Genomic DNA, 20,676 nt, shown 5'->3' on the forward strand with positions numbered 1-20,676 from the left:
TTAAGTGAGAGGAAGGGAGACAGTGATACAGACTCCTGCATGCACCCCAACTGGGATCCACCCAGCAACCCCATCTGGGGCTGATGCTCTAATCAAATGAGCTATAGTGCCTGGGCCTATGCTGGAATCAATCGAGCCACTGGCTGTGGGAGGAGAAGAGGGAGAGAAGAGAGAAGAAAAAGGGGAGAGAAGGAGTGGTGGGAGAGGAAGAGATGGTGGAGAGAAGGGGAAGTGGAAGAGGGAGAGAGCAGATGGTCCCCCTGACCGGGTTCACGTACATATGCTGGGCTGATGCTCTATCCATTGAGCTAACTAACCAGAGCCAGAAAGTTTTGTTTAGAATGTAGAATACCTTTGTTACTGGTTTCAGAGGTAGAATAGTTCAGGAGAACAAGGTGCAGGATATAGTCACAGGTGAAGGCTCAAATGGCAATGCTAGGGTAAGGTTTTTATACCTCTTTGAGTCAAAGGCACTGCAGACAATGGGACAACCTAAGCTGATGACAACAGATTATTAAAAATTTTTCTTCCTAAGAGCCTTTCTTCCCTAGTAATGGAATGAGGGTGGAATGGAGTTTGCACGGCTTGATGGTGAAAATCTCAATGCAGGGAAGTTGATCTGGAAATTATACTTATGAGTTGGGAAAATGCCAAACTCTACTTCTGACTCAAGATATTGAAGATGGGGGGAGAAAGAACTCTATTACAAGGGCATCTGGGAAGCAGTTAAGATAAAGAGGTGACAGCAGCGCTCTAGGAAAGGCTAGATGTGTAAAGAAGTTTCTTTTAAAAAATTTTTTATTTTAGTGAGAAGAGGGGAGACAGAGAGAGACAGACTCCTGAATGCGTCCCGACCAGGATCCACCTGGCAAGCCCACTAGGGAGTGATGCTCTGCCCATCTGGGGCGGCTGCTCCGTTGCGGGGCAGCTGAGCCAATTTTTGGCACCTGAGGCCAACTTGCTCAAACCAATCGAGCCATGGCTGTGGGTAAGAAGGGGAGAGAGAGAGAGAGAGAGAGAGAGAGAGAGAGAGAGAGAGAGAGAAAGAGAAAGGAGGGGGAAGGGTGTAGAAGCAGACAGTCGCTTATCCCGTGTGCCCTGATGGGGAATTGAACCCGAGACATCCACATGAGGGCCAACGCTCTACCACTGAGCCAACCGGCCCGGGCTGTTAGTTTCTTCTCATTAGCATGGTTTGGTTATAAAAAAGCAGGAACTTTATTCTGTTGGCAACCAGCAGCTACCGAAAAGTTTTATGTAGGGGACTGACATGAGCTTTGACTTTTAGAAAGCTCACCATAACAGCACTGGCAGTTGGTGGTGGATGCACTGGGCAAGGAGTTCAGAGAAGTACCTTTGGAAGAAAAGGGTTGGTAAAAAGGTCCATTCCACACAGGTGATGAGGCTTCATCCTCAGTCCACCAAAACAAAGGATGTACCTTAAACTACACAATCTACTGAGGTTTCATTTACCATCTTTCCAAGAGTTCTTAAGTAATTGGACTGAAAACAGGTGGTACCTCAAACTAGTGGGAAAGAGATAGAAGAGAATGCAATGGAAGACCATGGAGGGAAAGGAGGGAGAGCTGGAGATTAGAGGTCCTATTCTTTGAAGGGGCATCCTTGGGTTTTTTTTATTTTTTAAAAATGACATTGGTGTTTTTATTGTTGTTTGTGCAGCTTTTTAAAAATTTTTTAATTTTTATTTATTTTTATTTTTTATTCAGTTTTAGAGAGGAGAGAGAGAGAGGGAGAGAGAGAGACAGGGATGGAGAGAGAGGAGAGAAAGACAGAGAGAGAAGGGAGGGAGGAGCAGGAAGCATCAACTCCCATATGTGCCTTGACCAGGCAAGCCCAGGGTTTCGAACTGGCGACCTCAGCATTTCCAGGTCGACACTTTATCCACTGCGCCACCACAGGTCAGGCCCATCCTTGGGTTTTAACAGTAATAATTTTCCTGGACTGCAGACAGGATTTTCAGTTAATGGGTAGATAGTAGGAAACTTAAATGCTGTTATGTATTTTCTCTTTCTAACCTACAGTACCATTCAAGAACATGAACAGTCTCACACGTTTGTATGGTGGTCCACAATTTACATAAAACTTTTTTTCTGTGTTGTGTATCCAACATCCCCACAGGGCAGGGTAGTACAGACCCAATTTTTTTTTAAAGAAAACTTTGTTGTATCGCAAAGCATATCAAAAACCACTTTGACTTGAGCATTTTTGCCAGATCCAAAGTTTCCAAAAGTACAAAAGTTAAGAGGGAGGGCAATCACAAAATCTGACCGACTATTCAATACCAGGCATTGGCTTCAATTTCATGGCCACGAGTCACTATATATATTGGGCCCCTTTTCTCACCTGTAAACCAGAGCCGACAATAACATCTTCACACAATCGTTCTGTAAGAACAAGGGCTAAAGGGTGAACCTACCACGTTACTGGGCCTCAAATAAATCCCGTTTCCTTTCCTTGGACAGATATAGCACGAGATATCACTAACATTCCCATTTCACACCTGAAGAAACCCGCTGTCAAGGTGGCTCGGGTTTCCCTTCTCGGGCCAACTGCGATGTTCACTACATCGGTTCTCGTAGCGCAGATTTTCTCTCCCCGAGTAGCGTCTGGTGGGTTTGGAAGCCGCCGATAATTGCTCTCATGACTTTGATGAATACGGCCCAAATCCACGTCAACTCAGGAAAGAAGCGGCTTTTCCTAGCGTCCCTAACCTCGCTTAGAATAAAGGTCGCGGTAAAAACTCAGCCCCACATACAAACGCCATTTTGGCCGCTACGTGTGACGACACACGTAGCAGAGAGCGAGCTGATTGGCTGAGAGACGCAGCCCGGAGGCGAGGCGCGCGAAGCCGGAGAGGAGGGGGAAGGAAAAGAAGCTAAGAAAACTACAATCCCAGTCTTCTTTGCGCGTGCGACTGCGGATCGTGAAAGAGAAATTTGGATTCGGACCACAACTCCCAGCACCCCTCGCGATATCTCTAGTTTCCTTTCAAAACGCGGAGGAAAAGAGGGACTGGGAGAATGGAGGCCTTCTGCTGTTCTGTTCTCCCAAAGGCGGGAAAGGCGAACTACACGTCCCGACTGGCAGCGCGCAGCTGCGCCTGCGCCCTGGTACTTGTCGCCATCTTGCCCCTTCTGAGGCACCGCAAACAAACCCAATTCCTGGTGTCCCCTAGTCTTGGCGGAGGAGCCTTTTAGATGAGCCCCGAAAGGCCGGGCAGGTGGGTGACTCTCAGACAGGGTGCTAGGGAGAGCTGGCAGAGTAGCCAGGCTGGAGGAGCATTGGGCCAAGCATTCAGAGCCCAGCTTGGGGCGCCCAGCCCCATCCTCTGTTGTCTCCTAACGGGATCGTTGGGCTCCCGAGGTGGGTTGAGGGCGACTCTGGCAGGCCTCGTGTTGGGATTCCGGGGGTCCAGCTCAGGGAGCCTCCCGTTGAGCCTCGGTCGTCTGCCTGGCTGTCCACGCGCCTCTCTCTCTTCGTTGTCCTCTCTGCAGAGGAGGGAGCGAAGCGCTGATGTTGGCCGGGGACCCTGACACCAGCTACTGGTCCCGAAGGGCTTGGGTCGTGGGCTTGACACTGGGGTCGGCGCCGAGCGGTAGCGGTGAGGAGGGAGGGCTGGCTGCTCTGGCTGTGGTGCTGCGAGAGTGCTTGTTTGGGGAGGGGGCGGGGCGGGCTTGTCTCCTTGACACTCGGAGTGGGGGAAGGATTATGCGAGTTTCGGGTTCCGGGATGAGGCTCCGGCCAGTGCTGCCCAGGTTTCCAGTGCGATGCGGCCCCGCGATGGGGTCCGCTGGCTGGGCGCGTCGGGATGCCGTGACGTGGTGCTTGATTCCGGCGGTCGCCAGGCGCCTCCGAGATCCTGTTGGGAGGCGGGGACTGGCTTGTGGAGGGAGCGGATTCCTTTGGTTCTGCCCCTTCTTCCTCCTCCCCACCCCTTTTCTTTAAGTCATCCTGCCGGCGGGGGCGCGCAGTCCACTTCTCCGTGCTCTGGGTTGGTTCTTAGCTGAGAAGACTATGGGATGTAGGGGGAAGGGGACTCAACTCCTGGCGAGGAGTTGGGAGTTAGCAGCCCCAGCGCCTGGAACGGGATATAGCAGTTGTTAGAGTTCGGTACCTGACTCCTAGATTAGACAGTGAGCTCGCTCATTCGTTCATTCACTCATTCACTCACTCATTCATTCATTCATTCATTTTACTTTTCTCAGGCATTTATCTATTTAACATATTTACAGCGGACCTATTGTGTGCTAAGCAGGTATCGTGCAAGTGCCCACCTCTGTTGTCTTTTTATCCTCCAGATTAGGGAATTCTCATTACTAAATAAGTTCCTGGTATCTAAATTTTGGGTAAGTGGTTGTTTCAAGACTACGGGGTGTACATTCTTCTAACATTGTTAGAATTGAGGAGAGAATTCTTAAGTTCCATTAACCCATGTATCGTGTTAGGAGCTTTACATATGTTATCATGTAACTCATAAGTGAAAAAGGCCAACGGAAGTCAGGTAACTTGTCCAAGGTTACAGAGGTAGTAGTGCCTGTTTATTAACGTACTCGCAGCGATGATAAGAACTTCACATACACAGTTCACTAATTGTAACAAACTGGGTGATGATATCTCTGTTTTAAAGATGCGTAAAATTTATGTTCAGATAGACCAGTTTTCCCAGAATCACACAGCCAGTAAGTTGAAACCTGGAACTAGAATCCAGAGCTGTCTGACACCATAGCCTGTGTTTTTTTCCACTGTTGTTGGCTGGAATAGTCAGCTCCCAAAAGGTTGTTTAGTTCTTCATTTGTCAGAAGTTGAAAAGTGCGGTGGTGAAATAAGATTGTGAGGTATTCTTACTGATTTTCCTTACCCTGTGGATCTCCAGGTGAGTGGCCTTTTGAATGTGCTTTGGTAATTTGATTTTTTGTTTTGGTAGAGAAGACAAGCTCTTTGGGGCTACTAAAAAGAAGCAGCTATGCCTGTTGTGTGGCCAACCCTTTTGGATCTCAGCAGGGATGAATGCAAAAGGATTCTTCGAAAATTGGGTATGCTTTTCATTTTATATGTTTTATGCCTCCATGATACCTCTTCTGTTTGAATCATAGCTGTTTGCATGGGTAATATATCTCTTCCTGTGTTAGAAATTCTTTAGTGGTATTGTTTCCATCTTACTCATTATTTCCCCAGTGCCTACCATAGTGCTTTGTACGTAGTAGGTGCAAGAATCATAATAATTATAAATAAGAGTTCTTGACAAACACTGGGCTATCCTGAGTTCTTTACATTTTCCTTTAATTCTCAAACTAAAAAGGTAGGTATTTTTCTTTTCTTCTTTTTGTTCTCATTTTACAGATGACAAAACTGAAGCTTAGAACTCAAATTAATGTTGATAGTAAGTCCTGGAATCAGGATTTCAACCCAGGGAATATGATTCCTGTCTCACTTTAGCATACTTTTAACCTTCATGAATCTATGTATGAATTACATATTGTTTCTGAATTATAAGTTAATGTAAACTATGCTGACTTTCCCAAATTATATTTTGTTGTCAATAATAAAATACCTTTTATGGTTGTGATGAATTACATAGTATTTCTTTTCCTTTAGAGCAGCCTAATCCGACAGTATCTGTTGTATGTAATGAACTAACTTCTCCTCATGCATCATCTAGAGTGGTATTAGTTGTGGGAAAATTGAGAAAAAGAGTTACTCAAATTATTTTCTGTATTCTGTGGTTCAAATGAGGATCCTTGGTTGAGAAAAGCTGCCTTAGACTGTAAGGTCCAAGAAGGACGTTGTTTTACCATAGTCTTACCAGGGTAGTCTCTGGCTAGAACATACTATAGTAGGTGCTCAGTAAATGAAAATATAATTGGAAAGGTCATTAAATGTTTTGTAAGTAGACAATTGTTTAGATAACTATGATTTTGAAGGGGAAAGTGTGGGCCTTGAATTCAGACAGACTTGTGGTCTTGGTTCTATTACTAATGACACATATGATCAAGGACAAGTTATTTTCCCTAAATCTGTTAACACTTTTGTAAAGGAAGGATAACAATATTTGTTGCATAAGTTTGTTATGTGGATTAACTGTATATAAAAAGGGCCTATCACAGTGCCTGTCATCTGTGTGTGTATATAATATTTTAAAGCAGTTGCTTTCTTAATTTATTTTTTTTTGCAGATGAATCTTGTCTTCAAAGGAAATGTTTGTTGGGAATTCCTGTGTATTAATCTAGTCATAGCTTTTCTGGCCCACTTGCTAATAACTTTGCCATTTTTATTTCTCTTCAGGCTAGTGTGAGGATTTCTCTATTTTAAATTATTCTTAGCATTGTATTTTAGCACAACCAGAGTTTTTTTTTAACCTTATATCCAAACTTTTAGTACTAATTTTAATTTGAGGATGGTTTTCTACATACGTAAATACAATTGCTCTAACTTGTTAGCTACTAACTATAAAGTGGATTTCTATTTATTTTATAGATGAAATAAATTACAGAGTAACAGATCACAACTACAGTAGATTGATTAAGGCTTCTGGGCTATTGGGACCTTGAATCAAGACGTTATGTTTAAATATAAAAAATGGTAACCATTATGTCTAAATTTGTCCTTAATTTTAGTCAGGACTGTGTGGGTAATGGTATTGGAGAACTGCTCTATACAAAAGAAAACAGCTTTCCTACAGGATAATGTATCTTCAGTGACCCTTTACTTGGGGAGGTGAGCCTTGGTGATTTGCAAAAAGACTTCCTCTCCACCTTTTTGGCTAATTACCATAATAATGAAACCTTTCCTTCAAACACTAGCTCCAGGTTCCAAGGTTAGAGAAGGTACTGTATTTAAGAATTAGTTTAGCCTGACCTGTGGTGGCGCAGTGGATAAAGCCTCGACCTGGAAATGCTGAGGTCGCCGGTTTGAAACCCTGGGCTTGCCTGGTCAAGGCACATATGGGAGTTGGTGCTTCCAGCTCCTCCCCCATTATCTCTGTCTCTTTCTCTCCCTTTCTCTCTCCTCTCTAAAATGAATAAATAAAATTTAAAAATAAATAAATAAAATGATAAAATCTTTAAAAAAAAAAAAAAAGAAAGAAAGAATTAGTTTAAGCCCTGGCCGGTTGGCTCAGTTGTAGAGCGTCGGCCTGGCATGCAGGAGTCCCGGGTTCGATTCCCGGCCAGGACACACAGGAGAAACGCCCATCTGCTTCTCCACCCCTCCCCCTCTCCTTCCTCTCTGTCTCTCTCTTCCCCTCCTGCAGCCACGGCTCCATTGGAGCAAAGATGGCCCCGGCCCTGAGGATGGCTTTGTGGCCTCTGCCTCAGGCGCTAGGATGGCTCTGGTTGCAACAGAGCAATGCCCCGGATGGGCAGAGTATCGCCCCCTGGTGGGCATGCCGGGTGGATCCCGGTCAGGCGCATGTGGGAGTCTGACTGCCTCCCCGTTTCCAGCTTCGGAAAAATGCAAAAAAAAAAAAAAAAGAATTAGTTTAGAATATTTTAAGAATTAACTTTGTTCTTTTACATATAGTTATAAATCATTGTAAGGTAAGATGCTAACCATTTAAATTTTACTTAACTATAAGAAATTGGGACAGAATTTTTTAATGATGTACTAAACATACCAGTCATAGTGAAATGTTTCCTTTCTTTTATCCTGCCTCAGCCCTGCCCTATATATTTTTTAAAAAGAGTTTTCTTGAGCTATAACTCTTTACAGCAGAGGGCTTTATGGAACCTAGTACTCTATGGAACCTGTGGTACCTTGAGATACAAATTTAATTTGTTCTGCAACCAAGCTCGTAAGTCAGTCAACTCGTATATCAAACTGCCGATACTGGACCCATGCGCCAATGCTCCAACTAGCGGCAGCTTCCCGAATCACAACTCGTATCTCGGAATTTCTCTCAGATCTTGAACAAAAATACAGACCGAGTCGCAGCTCATATCTTAAAATTCGTATGTTGGTCTGTTCGTATTTCAAGGTACCACTGTATAGTTGAATAGCTGATTTGTTTAAATGGAATAGGTTGAGGGTTTAATAAAAATGCTTTGGTAAATCATTTAATTTTTGTAGTGTTTGCATGTGTTGATGATTTCATTATACTTCTCTGTCATTAGAATTAGTACTATAATATAATGGCACCAAAATTATTATCAGGAATTGTTATTTGTCAGAATCCATCAAAATGGAAAGCAGCAAATGTGAAGGAGATTGGGAAGCTGTTAAAGGTTCTTTACAATGAGTCAGTTTCTGGAGTAGGGGAGGAAGTGCTTTGGATTTTGTAGCTATGATAACTGTTCTGAATCCCAGTATCCTGTGAGGTTGCCGCCTCTTTTGTGCTTGACTTTTTAGTTAAACTTGGAGTGAGACTTATGTCAAAAGTCTTTGTCACATTTCTTTAATTTTAGTTTTTTGAAATAGTGTCTTGATCACCATGAATTCCAAAGACCAAAAGTCAACTAGTTTTTCTTTTCCCTCAAACCGCTTTTCTCTCTGACCTCCCTATTTCTTTTATGATACTAACATCCTCTTAAGTATCTTGTAAACTGCAAAGTCTGATCCCTTTCATTCTGCTGCTCCTTCTTCCACGTTCGGTCACCTAGTCCTATCAAATAAAAACTTTTTAGACTGGAATAGAGGCGTTACTTAGTCTGGCACCAATTACTTTTCCGTTTTTGTCCTTCTCTATTCCCTTATAGTAGCTTCCCATGTTGGATTTTAATCTATTTGAGGAGAGGAACTTTGTTTTGTTTATATAAATATTCTCCATGGTATCTTGTAGTAGTGATGTTCAACTAGTAGTTTTTTGAATTGGTGGCTACCCAAGTACAGACATATTTTTTCTTCCCCTCTTGGAAAACTCTCTAAATAGTCACTGACTGTTACTGGAAGTTTGATGTCTATATGAAACATTATCTGCTCTTTTATTCTCTCTTTTGTACATATTTGCCTTTTCTTCCTCTGCCTGCCTGGGGCACAGTTCTCTAATGCTTCAGACTAAATGATGTGTTTCTCCTCTGTGCCTTTACCACTGCATTGTAAACTGTATCATAATTGTCTAATGACTTGTTTCGTTGTAGCTTTATTCTAGAGTTAACTCCTTGAGGGCAGGATTTAGCATACTATCTGGTATATATATATATTATAGGACTCAATACTTACTTGTTGAATAAAATATTTCATAAATGGGGCATAAACATTTCTTTTTTTTTTTTTGGTATTTTTCTGAAGCTAGAAACCGGGAGAGACAGACAGACTCCCGCATGCGCCCGACCGGGATCCACCCGGCACGCCCACCAGGGGGTGACGCTCTGCCCACCAGGGGGCGATGCTCTACCTCTCCGGGGCGTCGCTCTGCCGTGACCAGAGCCACTCTAGCGCCTGGGGCAGAGGCCAAGGAGCCATCCCCAGCGCCCGGGCCATCTTTGCTCCAATGGAGCCTTGGCTGAGGGAGGGGAAGAGAGAGACAGAGAGGAAGGAGAGGGGGAGGGGTGGAGAAGCAAATGGGCGCTTCTCCTGTGTGCCCTGGCCAGGAATCGAACCCGGGACTTCCACACGCCAGGCCGATGCTCTACCACTGAGCCAACCGGCCAGGGCCTCATAAACATTTCTTAGTTGGTGATCCCCTGAGCCTTTCTGAACTCCACTTTGATTCCTGCTGGTAGCTGAAATATACTGCTCACAAAAATTAGGGATATTTCAAAATGAAAATGAAGTGATAAAAAAAGAAGCATTTTATTATTTTTTTTTGTTAAACAAGAACATCAGAAAAGCAAACGACAAATCAAAGAAAGTTGTCCCCTGGCCGGTTGGCTCAGTGGTAGAGCGTCGGCCTGGCGTGCAGGAGTCCCGGGTTTGATTTCCAGCCAGGGCACACAGGAGAAGCGCCCATCTGCTTCTCCACCCCTCCCCCTCTCCTTCCTCTCTGTCTCTCTCTTCCCCTCCTGCAGCCAAGGCTCCACTGGAGCAAAGTTTGCCTGGGCACTGAGGATGGCTCTGTGGCCTCTGCCTCAGGCTCTAGAATGGCTCTGATTGCAGCAGAGCGACGCCCCAAGATGGGCAGAGCATCGCCCCCTGGTGGGCATGCCGGGTGGATCCCGGTCGAGCGCATGCGGGAGTCTGACTGCCTCCCCGTTTCCAGCTTTGGAAAAATACAAAAAAAAAGAAAAAAAAAAGAGAGAAAAAAAGAAAGTTGTTTAATTATGCAAATGAGATGCAAAACCAACTTTTATTTCATTGGTGAAAATGTACTATACAAAAGGCGGAAAGTACTGGAGTATCTGCACATTCCCTGATCCCTAATTTTTGTGAGCAGTGCATATGTTTTCTATAGCTAAGTATTTCCTTCACCGTTGCAAAGCAGCAGAGCTTTGTCCTTCTGGAGACATCCTGTGAAACACTGACCTAGTATTCTGCACAGATTGGACATGCACGATGTTCACATCTGGGATAATTCAGTTAGACCAGATATTTCTATTTAATATAGTCAACTCACTGTATTAAAAGCTTTCCACACAAAGCTTTTCTTTTTTTGACAGAATTGTGAATAATATGAACTAAACGAGGCTATTAGTTTATTATTGATATAGTACTTAAAATGCAGGTATCATTGTTTATATTATCATTGGCTAACATTGAATATCTGTTGAGTGTCAGACACTGGCTAAAAGCAAATACTGGTAGCAACTTGAATTTAGTAAGAAGATAACTGTAGTCTGGACACTTGATTTCCAATCATTTTGTTTTACTCAGATATACCTGTCTCATAGTAATGATGATTTAAAACAACCACTATTGTATTATTTCTCAAGATTCTGTGGTTTGCTGGTCTTGCCTGAGCTCCCTCATTTGGCTGTGTTCAGTTGATAGCTTAGCTGGTTGACTGGGCTCAGCTGAGGTGGCTGAGCCTCTCTGTCTATGTGACCTTTCATTCCGGGCTTTTTCACAGCTTGGTGATTTCAGGGTTCCAAGAGAGCCAGTCCCTGAGTGCAAGTGCTCATCTGTTTGCCTAATGTATGCTGATGTTTCCTGGGCGAAAGCAAGTCACATGCTAAGTCAGTGTTGGAGGAGACTTCATACAAAGGTAGTGCACAAGGAGTGCACTGGAAGACAGGCATGGTTCACTGAGAGCCATTGAGGATTTTTTTACTAGGGATTGATGGTTTCTTTTCATGTTGTTGCTATGGAAAGGTAGTGACATGAAACTGTCTGGCATTAGGAGTCAGCATATTGAGTCCTGATTGCTATAAGAGCATTTCATGTTCCCTGATCTGCCTAATCATTTTGATGATGGTTTTTATAGATGCAGAAGATCTTAAATCTGGAAAGTACCTTCAAATTCTCTTCTATGTAAAGAAACTGAGACTCAGAGATGAGAAAGCACTTGCCCAAGGTCATACAACTAATAATTGGCAGTCCTGGAACCAGAATCTGGCCTTGGACTCAATTCCAATAGTTCTTCAGTTGTGCAGTACTCAGTACTCTCAGTACCCAGGAGATATTGTGGAAATTGTTGGACTTTTTAAGCAAACCTAAGGAATTATTTCCAGGATTGGTAGAGGTGCCTTTCAGTAATAATAAAAACTTCTTTTATCAGCCTTATTATTTAGAGCCTCTTTCCAGTTGTAGGTAGCATCTGAGTTACATGTTCTTTAGTGATAATGTGTGAGACAAAATATTTACCATTAGCTTTTTCTACCTACACATTTTAATTTATTTACTTATTTTTAAAAAATTTTATTTATTGATTTTAGAGAGAAGATAGAATGAGAAAGGCAGGGGGAGGAACGAGAAGCATCAATTTGCAGTAGTTGCTTCTTGTATGTGCCTTGACTGGGCATTGCACCTGGGGTTTTAAACTGGCGATCTCAGCATTCCAGATCACTGCTTTATCCACCGCGCCACCACAGGTCAGGCTCTAGCTACACATTTTAAATACATGACTTCTTGAGGCAATAAAAAGAAAAATGATAGTAAAATTATGAAAGCCACATTTTAATCTATGTTATTGGAGAACTTTTTAAAAAGTATTTATATATTGATTTTTAGGTTTTATTCCTTGAAGTTTTATTATATGTAGCCATAGTATTAAAATATTGAAGGCTTTTCTTGATAAAATAATTTTCTTCTTCTAGAATTGGAGGCATATGCTGGAGTTATCAGTGCACTTCGGGCACAGGGGGATCTCACCAAGGAAAAGAAAGATCTTCTTGGAGAACTCTCAAAAGTTCTTAGGTAAATTATCATAAAAGTTTGTGAGACATAACTTTAGAATTTTCATTTTGAGGGGTTGCAATACTTTTCACACTCAGTTTGAAGACAGGTCTTCAAGTTGTTGATGCTTAAAGATCCCATCTGCTGACCCTGGCCAGTTGGCTCAGTAGTAGAGCGTTGGCCTGGCATGTGGACGTCCTGGGTTTGATTCCTGGCCAGGGCACACAGGAGAAGCGCCCATCTGCTTCTCCCCCCTCCCCCCTCAACTTTCTCTCTATCTCTCTCTTCTCCTCCAGCAGCCAACACTCCATTGGAGCAAAGTTGGCCCGGGCACTGAGGATGGCTCCATGGCCTCCACCTCAGGCTCTAGAATGGCTCCAATTGCAAAGGAGCAATGGTCCAGATGGGCAGAGCATCGCCCTTTGGTGCGCATACCGGGTGGAACCCAGTCTGGCGCATGCAGGAGTCTGTCTCTCTGCCTCCCCGCTTCTCACTTCAGAAAAATTCAAACAAATAAACAAACAAACAAACAGAAAAACATAAAAATGATCCCATCTGCTTTGTTACAGAAAATTATGCCGTTTACCACTTATACTGTAATATAGACAGAAAGGGTTTAAGGCAGTTTATTTTAGGCTTGGGCCATCAGGGAAAGGGAAGATTTTGTTTGTTTGTTTGTTTAAAGAGAGAGAAATCCAGGAAGGGCGAGAGGGAAGATAGAGAGCAAGAAGCATCCATTTGTAATTGCTTCACTTCAGTTGTTCATTGATCGCTTCTTCTATGTGCCTTGATGGGGCGGGGGTGAGGTGTGATGCTCAGGCTGAGCCAGTGACCCCTTGCTCAAACTAGCAACCTTGGGATTATGTCTGTGATCCTCCACTCAAGCCAGCAACCCTGCACTCAAGCAGGCATACCCACACTCAAGATGATGACCTCGGGGTTTCAAACCAGGGTCCTCAGCATCTTGGGTTGATGCTCTGGCCACTGAGCCACCACCGGTCAGGTGGGAGACATTTTTGACATGGGTAAGGGGAAGAAGAGTGCATATGAAGATCTAGAGTGGCCCAGTTATACTTTTTGAAGGGAAGAAGGAGATGATGCTGGGTGAAAGGCAGAAACCGTGGGATGAACTAAAAACATGAGACTACTGTGTTCTAAAAGGAAAGTTTATTTTAAAAGCGTTTGGGTGCAAGTGGGCTGAGAACAGCAAAAGGGTGTCAGCAGTGAGCTGCTGGAGGGAGCAGGTAGATATAGGGGTTGCTGCAAGCATTTGCTGGCATGGGGTTGTATGCACCTGGACATACTTAGATTAGCATATTAGGGTTTGTTGCCTTGGTTACAGATGGTCTCCCTTTCCCAACCCTCAGGTCTCTCATGGTGGCCTTGTTTCAAGGACATTTTTCAGAACCTTCCCAGGGTGGGGGGAGTTGCTTAAGGGGAGGGGGAGGTTGAGCAAGGGAGATGTTTACTGAAGAAGTTGACCTGATGGGAGTTGGGTGAGGGGAATTTGAGTTTTAAAGGAGCCAACTTAAACCTAACACTAGGAAGTTGTCTTAATTTATAGAAATGGATAGTGATTGTATAGTCATAGTCTTAAGGATAGTTTATCTCTTCCTCATCCTACTAGAGTGGCACCTGAATCCATTGAAAAGTTTTGGTGAAAGGGGTTCTTTGATATTTTGATTAATCTGTTCTAACATCTTGAACTTTCTCAGAAGATGTCCTATATTAACTATTTTCTTTTCTACATAAAAGAAAATAGGCTTGACCAGGTGGTGGTGCAGTGGATAGAGCGTTGGCCTGGAATGCTGAGCACCTAGGTTTGAAACCCTGAGGTCGCAGGCTTGAGCATGGGCTCATCTGGCTTGAGCATGGGTTCACCAATTTGAGTACTGGGTTGCCAGCTTGAGCATGGGATCATAGACATGACCTCATGGTTGCTGGCTAGAACACCAAGGTCACTATCTTGAATCCAAGGTTGCTGGCTTGAGCAAGGGGTCACTTGCTCTGCTGGAGCCCCCTGGTCACCGCACATATGAGAAAGCAATCAATGAACAACTAAGATGCCACAATGAAGAATTGATGCTTCTCATCTCTCTCCCTTCCAGCCTGTCTGTCCCCCCTGCAAAATAACAGAAAATAGGAAAGAAGCTTTTCTTGTATTTAATTCATATTTTTAAGCAAAAATCCTCAACCTTTTTCTCTACATATTTAACAATTTATATTTTTTGTTTGTTTATACTTTCTCATAAATTCTGCTTTCTAGCACCTTAAATTTTATTTTAGTCTATGGTATAGATTTAGCATATATAGTAAAGATTATAATTTGAAGACTGGTATTTGTTTTATTGGGTATTTATAAATAAATTTATAAATGGAACTGAACAATTTTTCAATTGTTTAGTATTAACTTTGCATGTATTTAATCAGGATCTATATAAACAAATTTTATCTCAGTGGTTACATGATATATTGTAGAAGACACACAGCTGAAATGTGGAGTAATAGAGGAATAATATTTTAGTGTTAAGTTTCATAGCATATAGACACCAGAAACAGATTATCTTGTCACTTTCATTCTTTATTGTCATTGAAAGTAAAATTATAGACTCTTGAGCTTTAGAAGGGACTTCAGAAGACTTTCTCCTGAGTGATTAGGGGTATTAGTGGCTGTTTGCATATTTAGATAACAGGAGCCTCTGCTAATCTTGAACATGGTTTGACATTATTGAGTTTTGGAGGTAATGACTTGATATCAAGCTGAATTTGTCTTCCTGTGATTTCTAATTTGAAACTTATTCTCTCTGCAGTTACACAGAATCAGTATGAATCCTTTTCGATGACTTTAAATAAAGCATTTGAAGATATGTTAGGCTCCATCTATATCTTTTCACAAATCAGCCTTCTTCCCTATCCTCTTACCCCCAAGCAAAATGTTGCCTTAAACATTAATACAAGTATAGAAAAGAGCTGCCTGCTTGGCAGAGTTCTATAATGGCTATTTTTTTTCATAGCATCTCAACAGAACGCCACCGTGCTGAAGTTCGGAGAGCAGTAAACGATGAACGGTTAACAACAATTGCACATAAGTAAGCTATTAGTCATACCACCCCTGATTTTTTATGACACGGTATAACATAGTTTTGAAACAGTCTTTCTATTGTGTAGCAGATTCCTGAGTTTTTTTTATCTTAACTGTATGTCTGTACTCAGGGATACTGATCATAATGTTTATTAGGTTGGTTTTGTTTTTGCATTGTAGGCAAGCCCTCAGTACTCAGGTCAAATCCCATTACAATGTAATCTCTATACCTAAAGGCCACTACAGTTACAGGGGTAGTTAACCTTTTTATACCCTCCGCCCACTTTTGTATCTCTGCTAGTAGTAAAATTTTCTAACCGCCCACTGGTTCCATAGTAACAGTGATTTATAAAGTAGGGAAGTAACTTTACTTTATGAAATTTATAAAGCAGAGTTATAGCAAGTTAAAGCATATAATAATAATTACTTATCAAGTACTATATGTTGGATTTTCACTAAGTTTGGCAGAATAAATCTTTATAAAACAACTTACTATAGTTAAATCTATCTTTTTATTTATACTTTGGTTGCTCTGCTACCACCCACCATGAAAGCTGGAACGCCCACTAGTGGGCGGTAGGGACCAGGTTGACTACCACTGGAACAGATGATTTACTTGAAGCAAAGTTCAGTAACAAACTAGTATGATCCCTAAATTTGACATCCCCTTAGAGGTGCTTTGTAATGGTATTTGATGTGTGCGTTGCTTTATAAATAGGAATTGGGAATTTTTTGATAATTGACTTAATATTTCATGTTTTAAGTTACACAAGAAGATTGTAAAATATATGTTCTGCTTTTAAGAAATATGTATACACTATTTTTAAAAAGCCAACAAAGTAAAATTATAAAGGATTCCTATCATTGTTTTTAAATCATAACTATTTGACAGGTGGGCTGGAGGGTGGTAGAGGACTAGGTAGGGATCAAACGTTAGAGCATGTACGGAGACAGTGCCTCCTAAAGAATAGACAGGAACAGAAATGATCTTCTAAATGTTAATGCCAGATGACAGGAACATTTCATACAATGTTTTAGTATAATTCATTTGTTTTTTATTTTTATGCTTTAATGTGAAATAAAACTAAAGGAAAAAATTAAGTATTTTTATAATGTGATAGTATATTTAATTAAGCTAATTGACCCCAAAGATACATTAACTTCATGTTGTGCTCCACCATTCCTCATTTTACTTAACCTATAAAATGGGGTGCTACTTTTTTAACTGCATAGTTTGAAAATTTAGCCATTTGAATTTTGAGAGTTTTCATTGTTAGATATGTCTGCATTGTAGAAATTTGGAAATTTTCCATTAGAGACATTAAGGATTTAGTTGTCAGGCCAACATGGTTGAAACATTAGAATATTAATGTGTTCTTTCTTTAATTTGCTCTAAACTTTTGAATTGGATGTTCTAAAAATAATAACAGCCTAGATTCTAATTTGAGAACTGGTAATAGGAAATGTATGTGCTAGATAATAAAATAGTACAATAGCTTGCATTCAGAGGCACTTAGATACAAAATAAGTACCTTAAAACCATTAAAACAATGTGGTGGGGCAATTAGTTGTAAGTTGATGCATCAGTGTCATACTTAAAGGATAACATTTATTTAGTCTCCTTTTCCTTTTTTCCCCTTTAAAGAATGAATTTATCCTTATATTTGGGTGAAAGACCAAGTTACAGGTATGCAAATAGGTTATTATTATTTCAGGCTTTTTCTTGTATTTATTTCAAAATTAAAGCTCTCAATTATTCAGGGGCGCATATTCCATTTGCAAATTAACCGAGCCCCTTGCTTTTCCTTCTCTTCCCCTCCTCCCCCCACCTAATACTGCCCACCCTTTAGCCATTTTGCTGCTTGGGAGTACCTTTAGTCTGAGGGTGGGAAGGGAGAGGAGGTGAAAATTTTAATTAGTCATTTTACTACTTATTAGTTGTCCTGGAAAAAGTTTGGTGAAAGAATTTTCAAGTATTTGCCAAAATATTTTTAGATAATATGTGGGTTTCTTTAAGCTGTTTGACCTCTCCCTTTCCCTCCTCTATCTATCAGCATGGATAATTGAGAGTTGGCTTTTATCTGCCTGTGTTTCCTTTTTTTTTTTACCCTCTTCTTTCTGATTTCTTTAATATATGAATTTAATTTTTTAAAAAGAATTTTCTTCAGTGTATAATTTTAAGCTTCTTAGGTCTTTCCATATTCCTGTTTTAATATTTTATATTGTGATTTTAGTTTGACTAGACGTCACATTTACTTGCCGAGCCCATAGGTCAGTGAATGGGAATGGTGAGGAAGGGACAGGTCCCTCATTCTCTCCATCTTTGCCTTTCCGCAGAAGTGGTAACAGAGCCTAGTTTCAAAGATTATCTATAGCAGGGGTCCCCAAACTACGGCCCACAGGCTGCATGCGGCCCCGTGAGGCCATTTATCCGGCCCCTGCCACACTTCCGGAAGGGGCACCTCTTTCATTGGTGGTCAGTGAGAGGAGCACAGCCTGTGCTCCTGGAGCACTGTATGTGGCAGTGCCGCAAAGCGCAGCGTCGCTCACGTACAGTACTACTTCTGGTGACGTGGGACGCTCGGGTCACTGCTCCTGAAGCGCGTTATATCACTTGTTACAGCTAGCAGTGACAAATATGGAACCGGACATTGACCATCTCATTAGCCAAAAGCAGGCCCATAGTTCCCATTGAAATACTGGTCAGTTTGTTGATTTAAATTTACTTGTTCTTTATTTTAAATATTGTATTTGTTCCTGTTTTGTTTTTTTACTTTAAAATATGTGCAGTGTGCATAGGGATTTGTTCATAGTTTTTTTTTATAGTCCAGCCCTCCAGCAGTCTGAGGGACAGTGAACTGGCCCCCTGTGTAAAAAGTTTGGGGACCCCTGATCTATAGGAAGGCTTACTCTGAGCCTGAGAAAAGCAACTCCAGCCAAGGAGGAATGTGTCTGAACTGACTGCATTCCCTTTAACCCTCCCTTCCTTCCCCCACTCAGAACGGCAGTTTAGGCCTAAGGAATGTGGTTGAAAGGTGCCGAGAAAACTGAGAAGACTGAGCACAAAGGAGGTAGAAACCAAAAGGAGTGGGAAGTCTGGGATCAAAGAAAAACCTTGCCTGTGGTTTTAACACTTGCTTATTATTTGGCACCAGACCATTTATTCAGTTTGATACTCTTATTCGGTTTTGAAACATGTCAGAATATTACAGTATTAAAGCCTGGAATGTCAAGGGGCTTCAGAGTTTTTGATTGGGCCACTCTTGTCAACATTGTCTATGGAATTTAAAGAAAGTGACAGTCTGGAATTACTGTTCTCTTAACTCCTTCATCAGCCCAATGTCATAGGATACTTTGTGAGTATGTGAGGGTGAGGGTTTCTTGCTAAGGTCCTGTACACCAAAGGATGTGAGGACCAAATGCTATAGTTTTACTTGTATCATGTTAGATTTCTCAGAAAAAGGGCTGCAGCAAGATTTCCACCTTCGTTTGCCATCTTAGGTGTGCCAGGGAAGCCCTGGAGATGTTTACAGAAATTTCTAAAATTTACTTTAGATGATTTGTACAACTAATGCATATTTACACCCTCATTACTAAGCAGATAAGAATTTTTTTTATCTAATTCTAGCGTGATGTTTATTTTTTTATCACTTAAAAAAGTTTGAGCATGTTTGCATGAGTAGAAATTTGGAAGATTTAAAGATTAAAAGTTGCAGTTGTGCCTTCTACACTGCAAATTTTGTCTTTTCAATAGTACTTATTCATGTGTTTCAAATTAATCTTCCATAATTTCTGCCAGCACTTAAACAATGCACCAGGTAAGTGTAGATACTACTCTATTTGTGTGATAAACTCTCACCAAACAAATTTATTAGTGATATTTTAATAAAATGATAGCAAAATAGGAGTTAGCCAAGAAAATGCTTAAGAGCTTTTAGATCTTTTTTCTTTGACATTGAGCTATAGATGTTTTCTGTCTCTTTCTTGTTTATATGCTATTTCAGAACTAGCATCAACTTGAAGATAATGTGGTAATAAATCTGTGAGGATTATTGGGATCTTAGGAACTCTTCTTTCTCTTGTCTTAGGTAGGACTGTTAGACCATGATGGAATTTGCAGATTTCTCACAGTAACCTAATTGAATTTATCAACTCCTAGAAATTCCTTTCTGGGTTTTTTTTTAGAAAGTCCTTTCTAAACTGAATGTAAATAATGCTCAAGTTGTATTTATTTGTTCCATTCAGTGAAAGTTGGTAGCAGTTAAATAGCAGTGCTCAATTAGTATAAATCAAAGGTAAAAGTTAGACATAAAACACATTTGGAGATTTTTATACTCTCTGCTTACAATGTGATAAATAATTTCAGCAGCATGATATATGCTTGTTGAAGGAAACCTGTAGTAGCTGTGTGACCTTATGTAAGTTAGTTAAACTCTCAGTTTCCCCATCTATAAAAGGAAGATAATATTACCAGTTGCATAGGATTTTTGAAAGAATTATATGAGTTAATAATACTTGTAAAATGTTTAGAAAAATGAATGACATACAGTAAATGCTTAGTTGATGTTAGCTATCATTATTACCATCATCATCATTATTATTCCACTAGCCCCTACCTAATAAGGGTACTACTTTAAATATGAAGAATCAGTGGACATAGTCTTAACCTGTAGATTGGGTTGTAGAATCTCTGGTTTTGAAAACGGTACAGAAAGATTTCTAATTTAATGAAAAGATTGAATCTGAGCGGATTTTAAATCTCAGCCCTAATTATTAGTCAGGAGAAGTGACACGCAACTACATTTTATGGAGCCAAGTAAAGAGAGGTGATGCAACTCTCATATTTCAACTTAGGTTTGGATTCCTGGGATAAAATTTGCTCAAGAAGTTTAGAATAGAGAAACTTGAGATAAGTGTCTGCTTGAGCAGTGGTCCCCAACCTTTTTTGGACCACAGACCGGTTTAATGTCAGAAAATATTTTTACAGACCGGCCTTTAGGGTGGGACAGATAAATGCACAAAATAAAATTATGTGATGGGTGTAAAAACTGGTATTTTTAAATATAATTGTCGAACTTACAAGTGTCAAGAGTGAGTCTTAGACGGATGTAACAGAGGGAATCTGGTCATTTTTAAAAAATAAAACATCATTCAGACTTAAATATAAATAAAACGGAAATAATGTGAGTTATTTATTCTTTCTCTGTGGACCGGTACCAAATGGCCCATGGACGGGTACCGGTCCGTGGCCCAGGGGTTGGGGACCACTGTGCTTGAGGATAGATTTCAAAGCCTCAAATGCTGAGAGTGATGAATGCTATAAACACATAAAATTAAAGTAGTGGCAGGTTTCTTCCAGTGTCCTCAGA

General features: G+C 41.1%; 1 protein-coding gene across 8 annotated transcripts in view; it reads left to right on the forward strand.

Annotated features, from left to right (window-relative positions):
* The first annotated feature begins 2,863 nt into the window (after nt 1-2,863).
* EMSY (EMSY transcriptional repressor, BRCA2 interacting) overlaps nt 2,864-20,676 on the forward strand; it is a 110,291-nt gene continuing 92,478 nt past the window's right edge. For 2 of the 8 annotated variants that reach the window (XM_066368826.1, XM_066368861.1), the window contains exons 1-5: nt 2,875-3,241; nt 4,946-5,054; nt 12,147-12,246; nt 15,240-15,314; nt 16,953-16,994. In XM_066368826.1, the coding sequence (XP_066224923.1) occupies nt 4,985-5,054; nt 12,147-12,246; nt 15,240-15,314; nt 16,953-16,994 (287 nt within the window). In that variant the 5' untranslated portion in view covers nt 2,875-3,241; nt 4,946-4,984. Of the gene's footprint in view, nt 3,242-4,945; nt 5,055-12,146; nt 12,247-15,239; nt 15,315-16,952; nt 16,995-20,676 lie in introns of all 8 variants that reach the window. The other 6 variants (XM_066368890.1, XM_066368834.1, XM_066368871.1 and 3 more) reach the window with 6 other exon arrangements.

This window comes from Saccopteryx leptura, chromosome 1, assembly GCF_036850995.1.
Source record: "Saccopteryx leptura isolate mSacLep1 chromosome 1, mSacLep1_pri_phased_curated, whole genome shotgun sequence".
NCBI classification, from domain to species: Eukaryota; Metazoa; Chordata; class Mammalia; order Chiroptera; family Emballonuridae; genus Saccopteryx; species Saccopteryx leptura.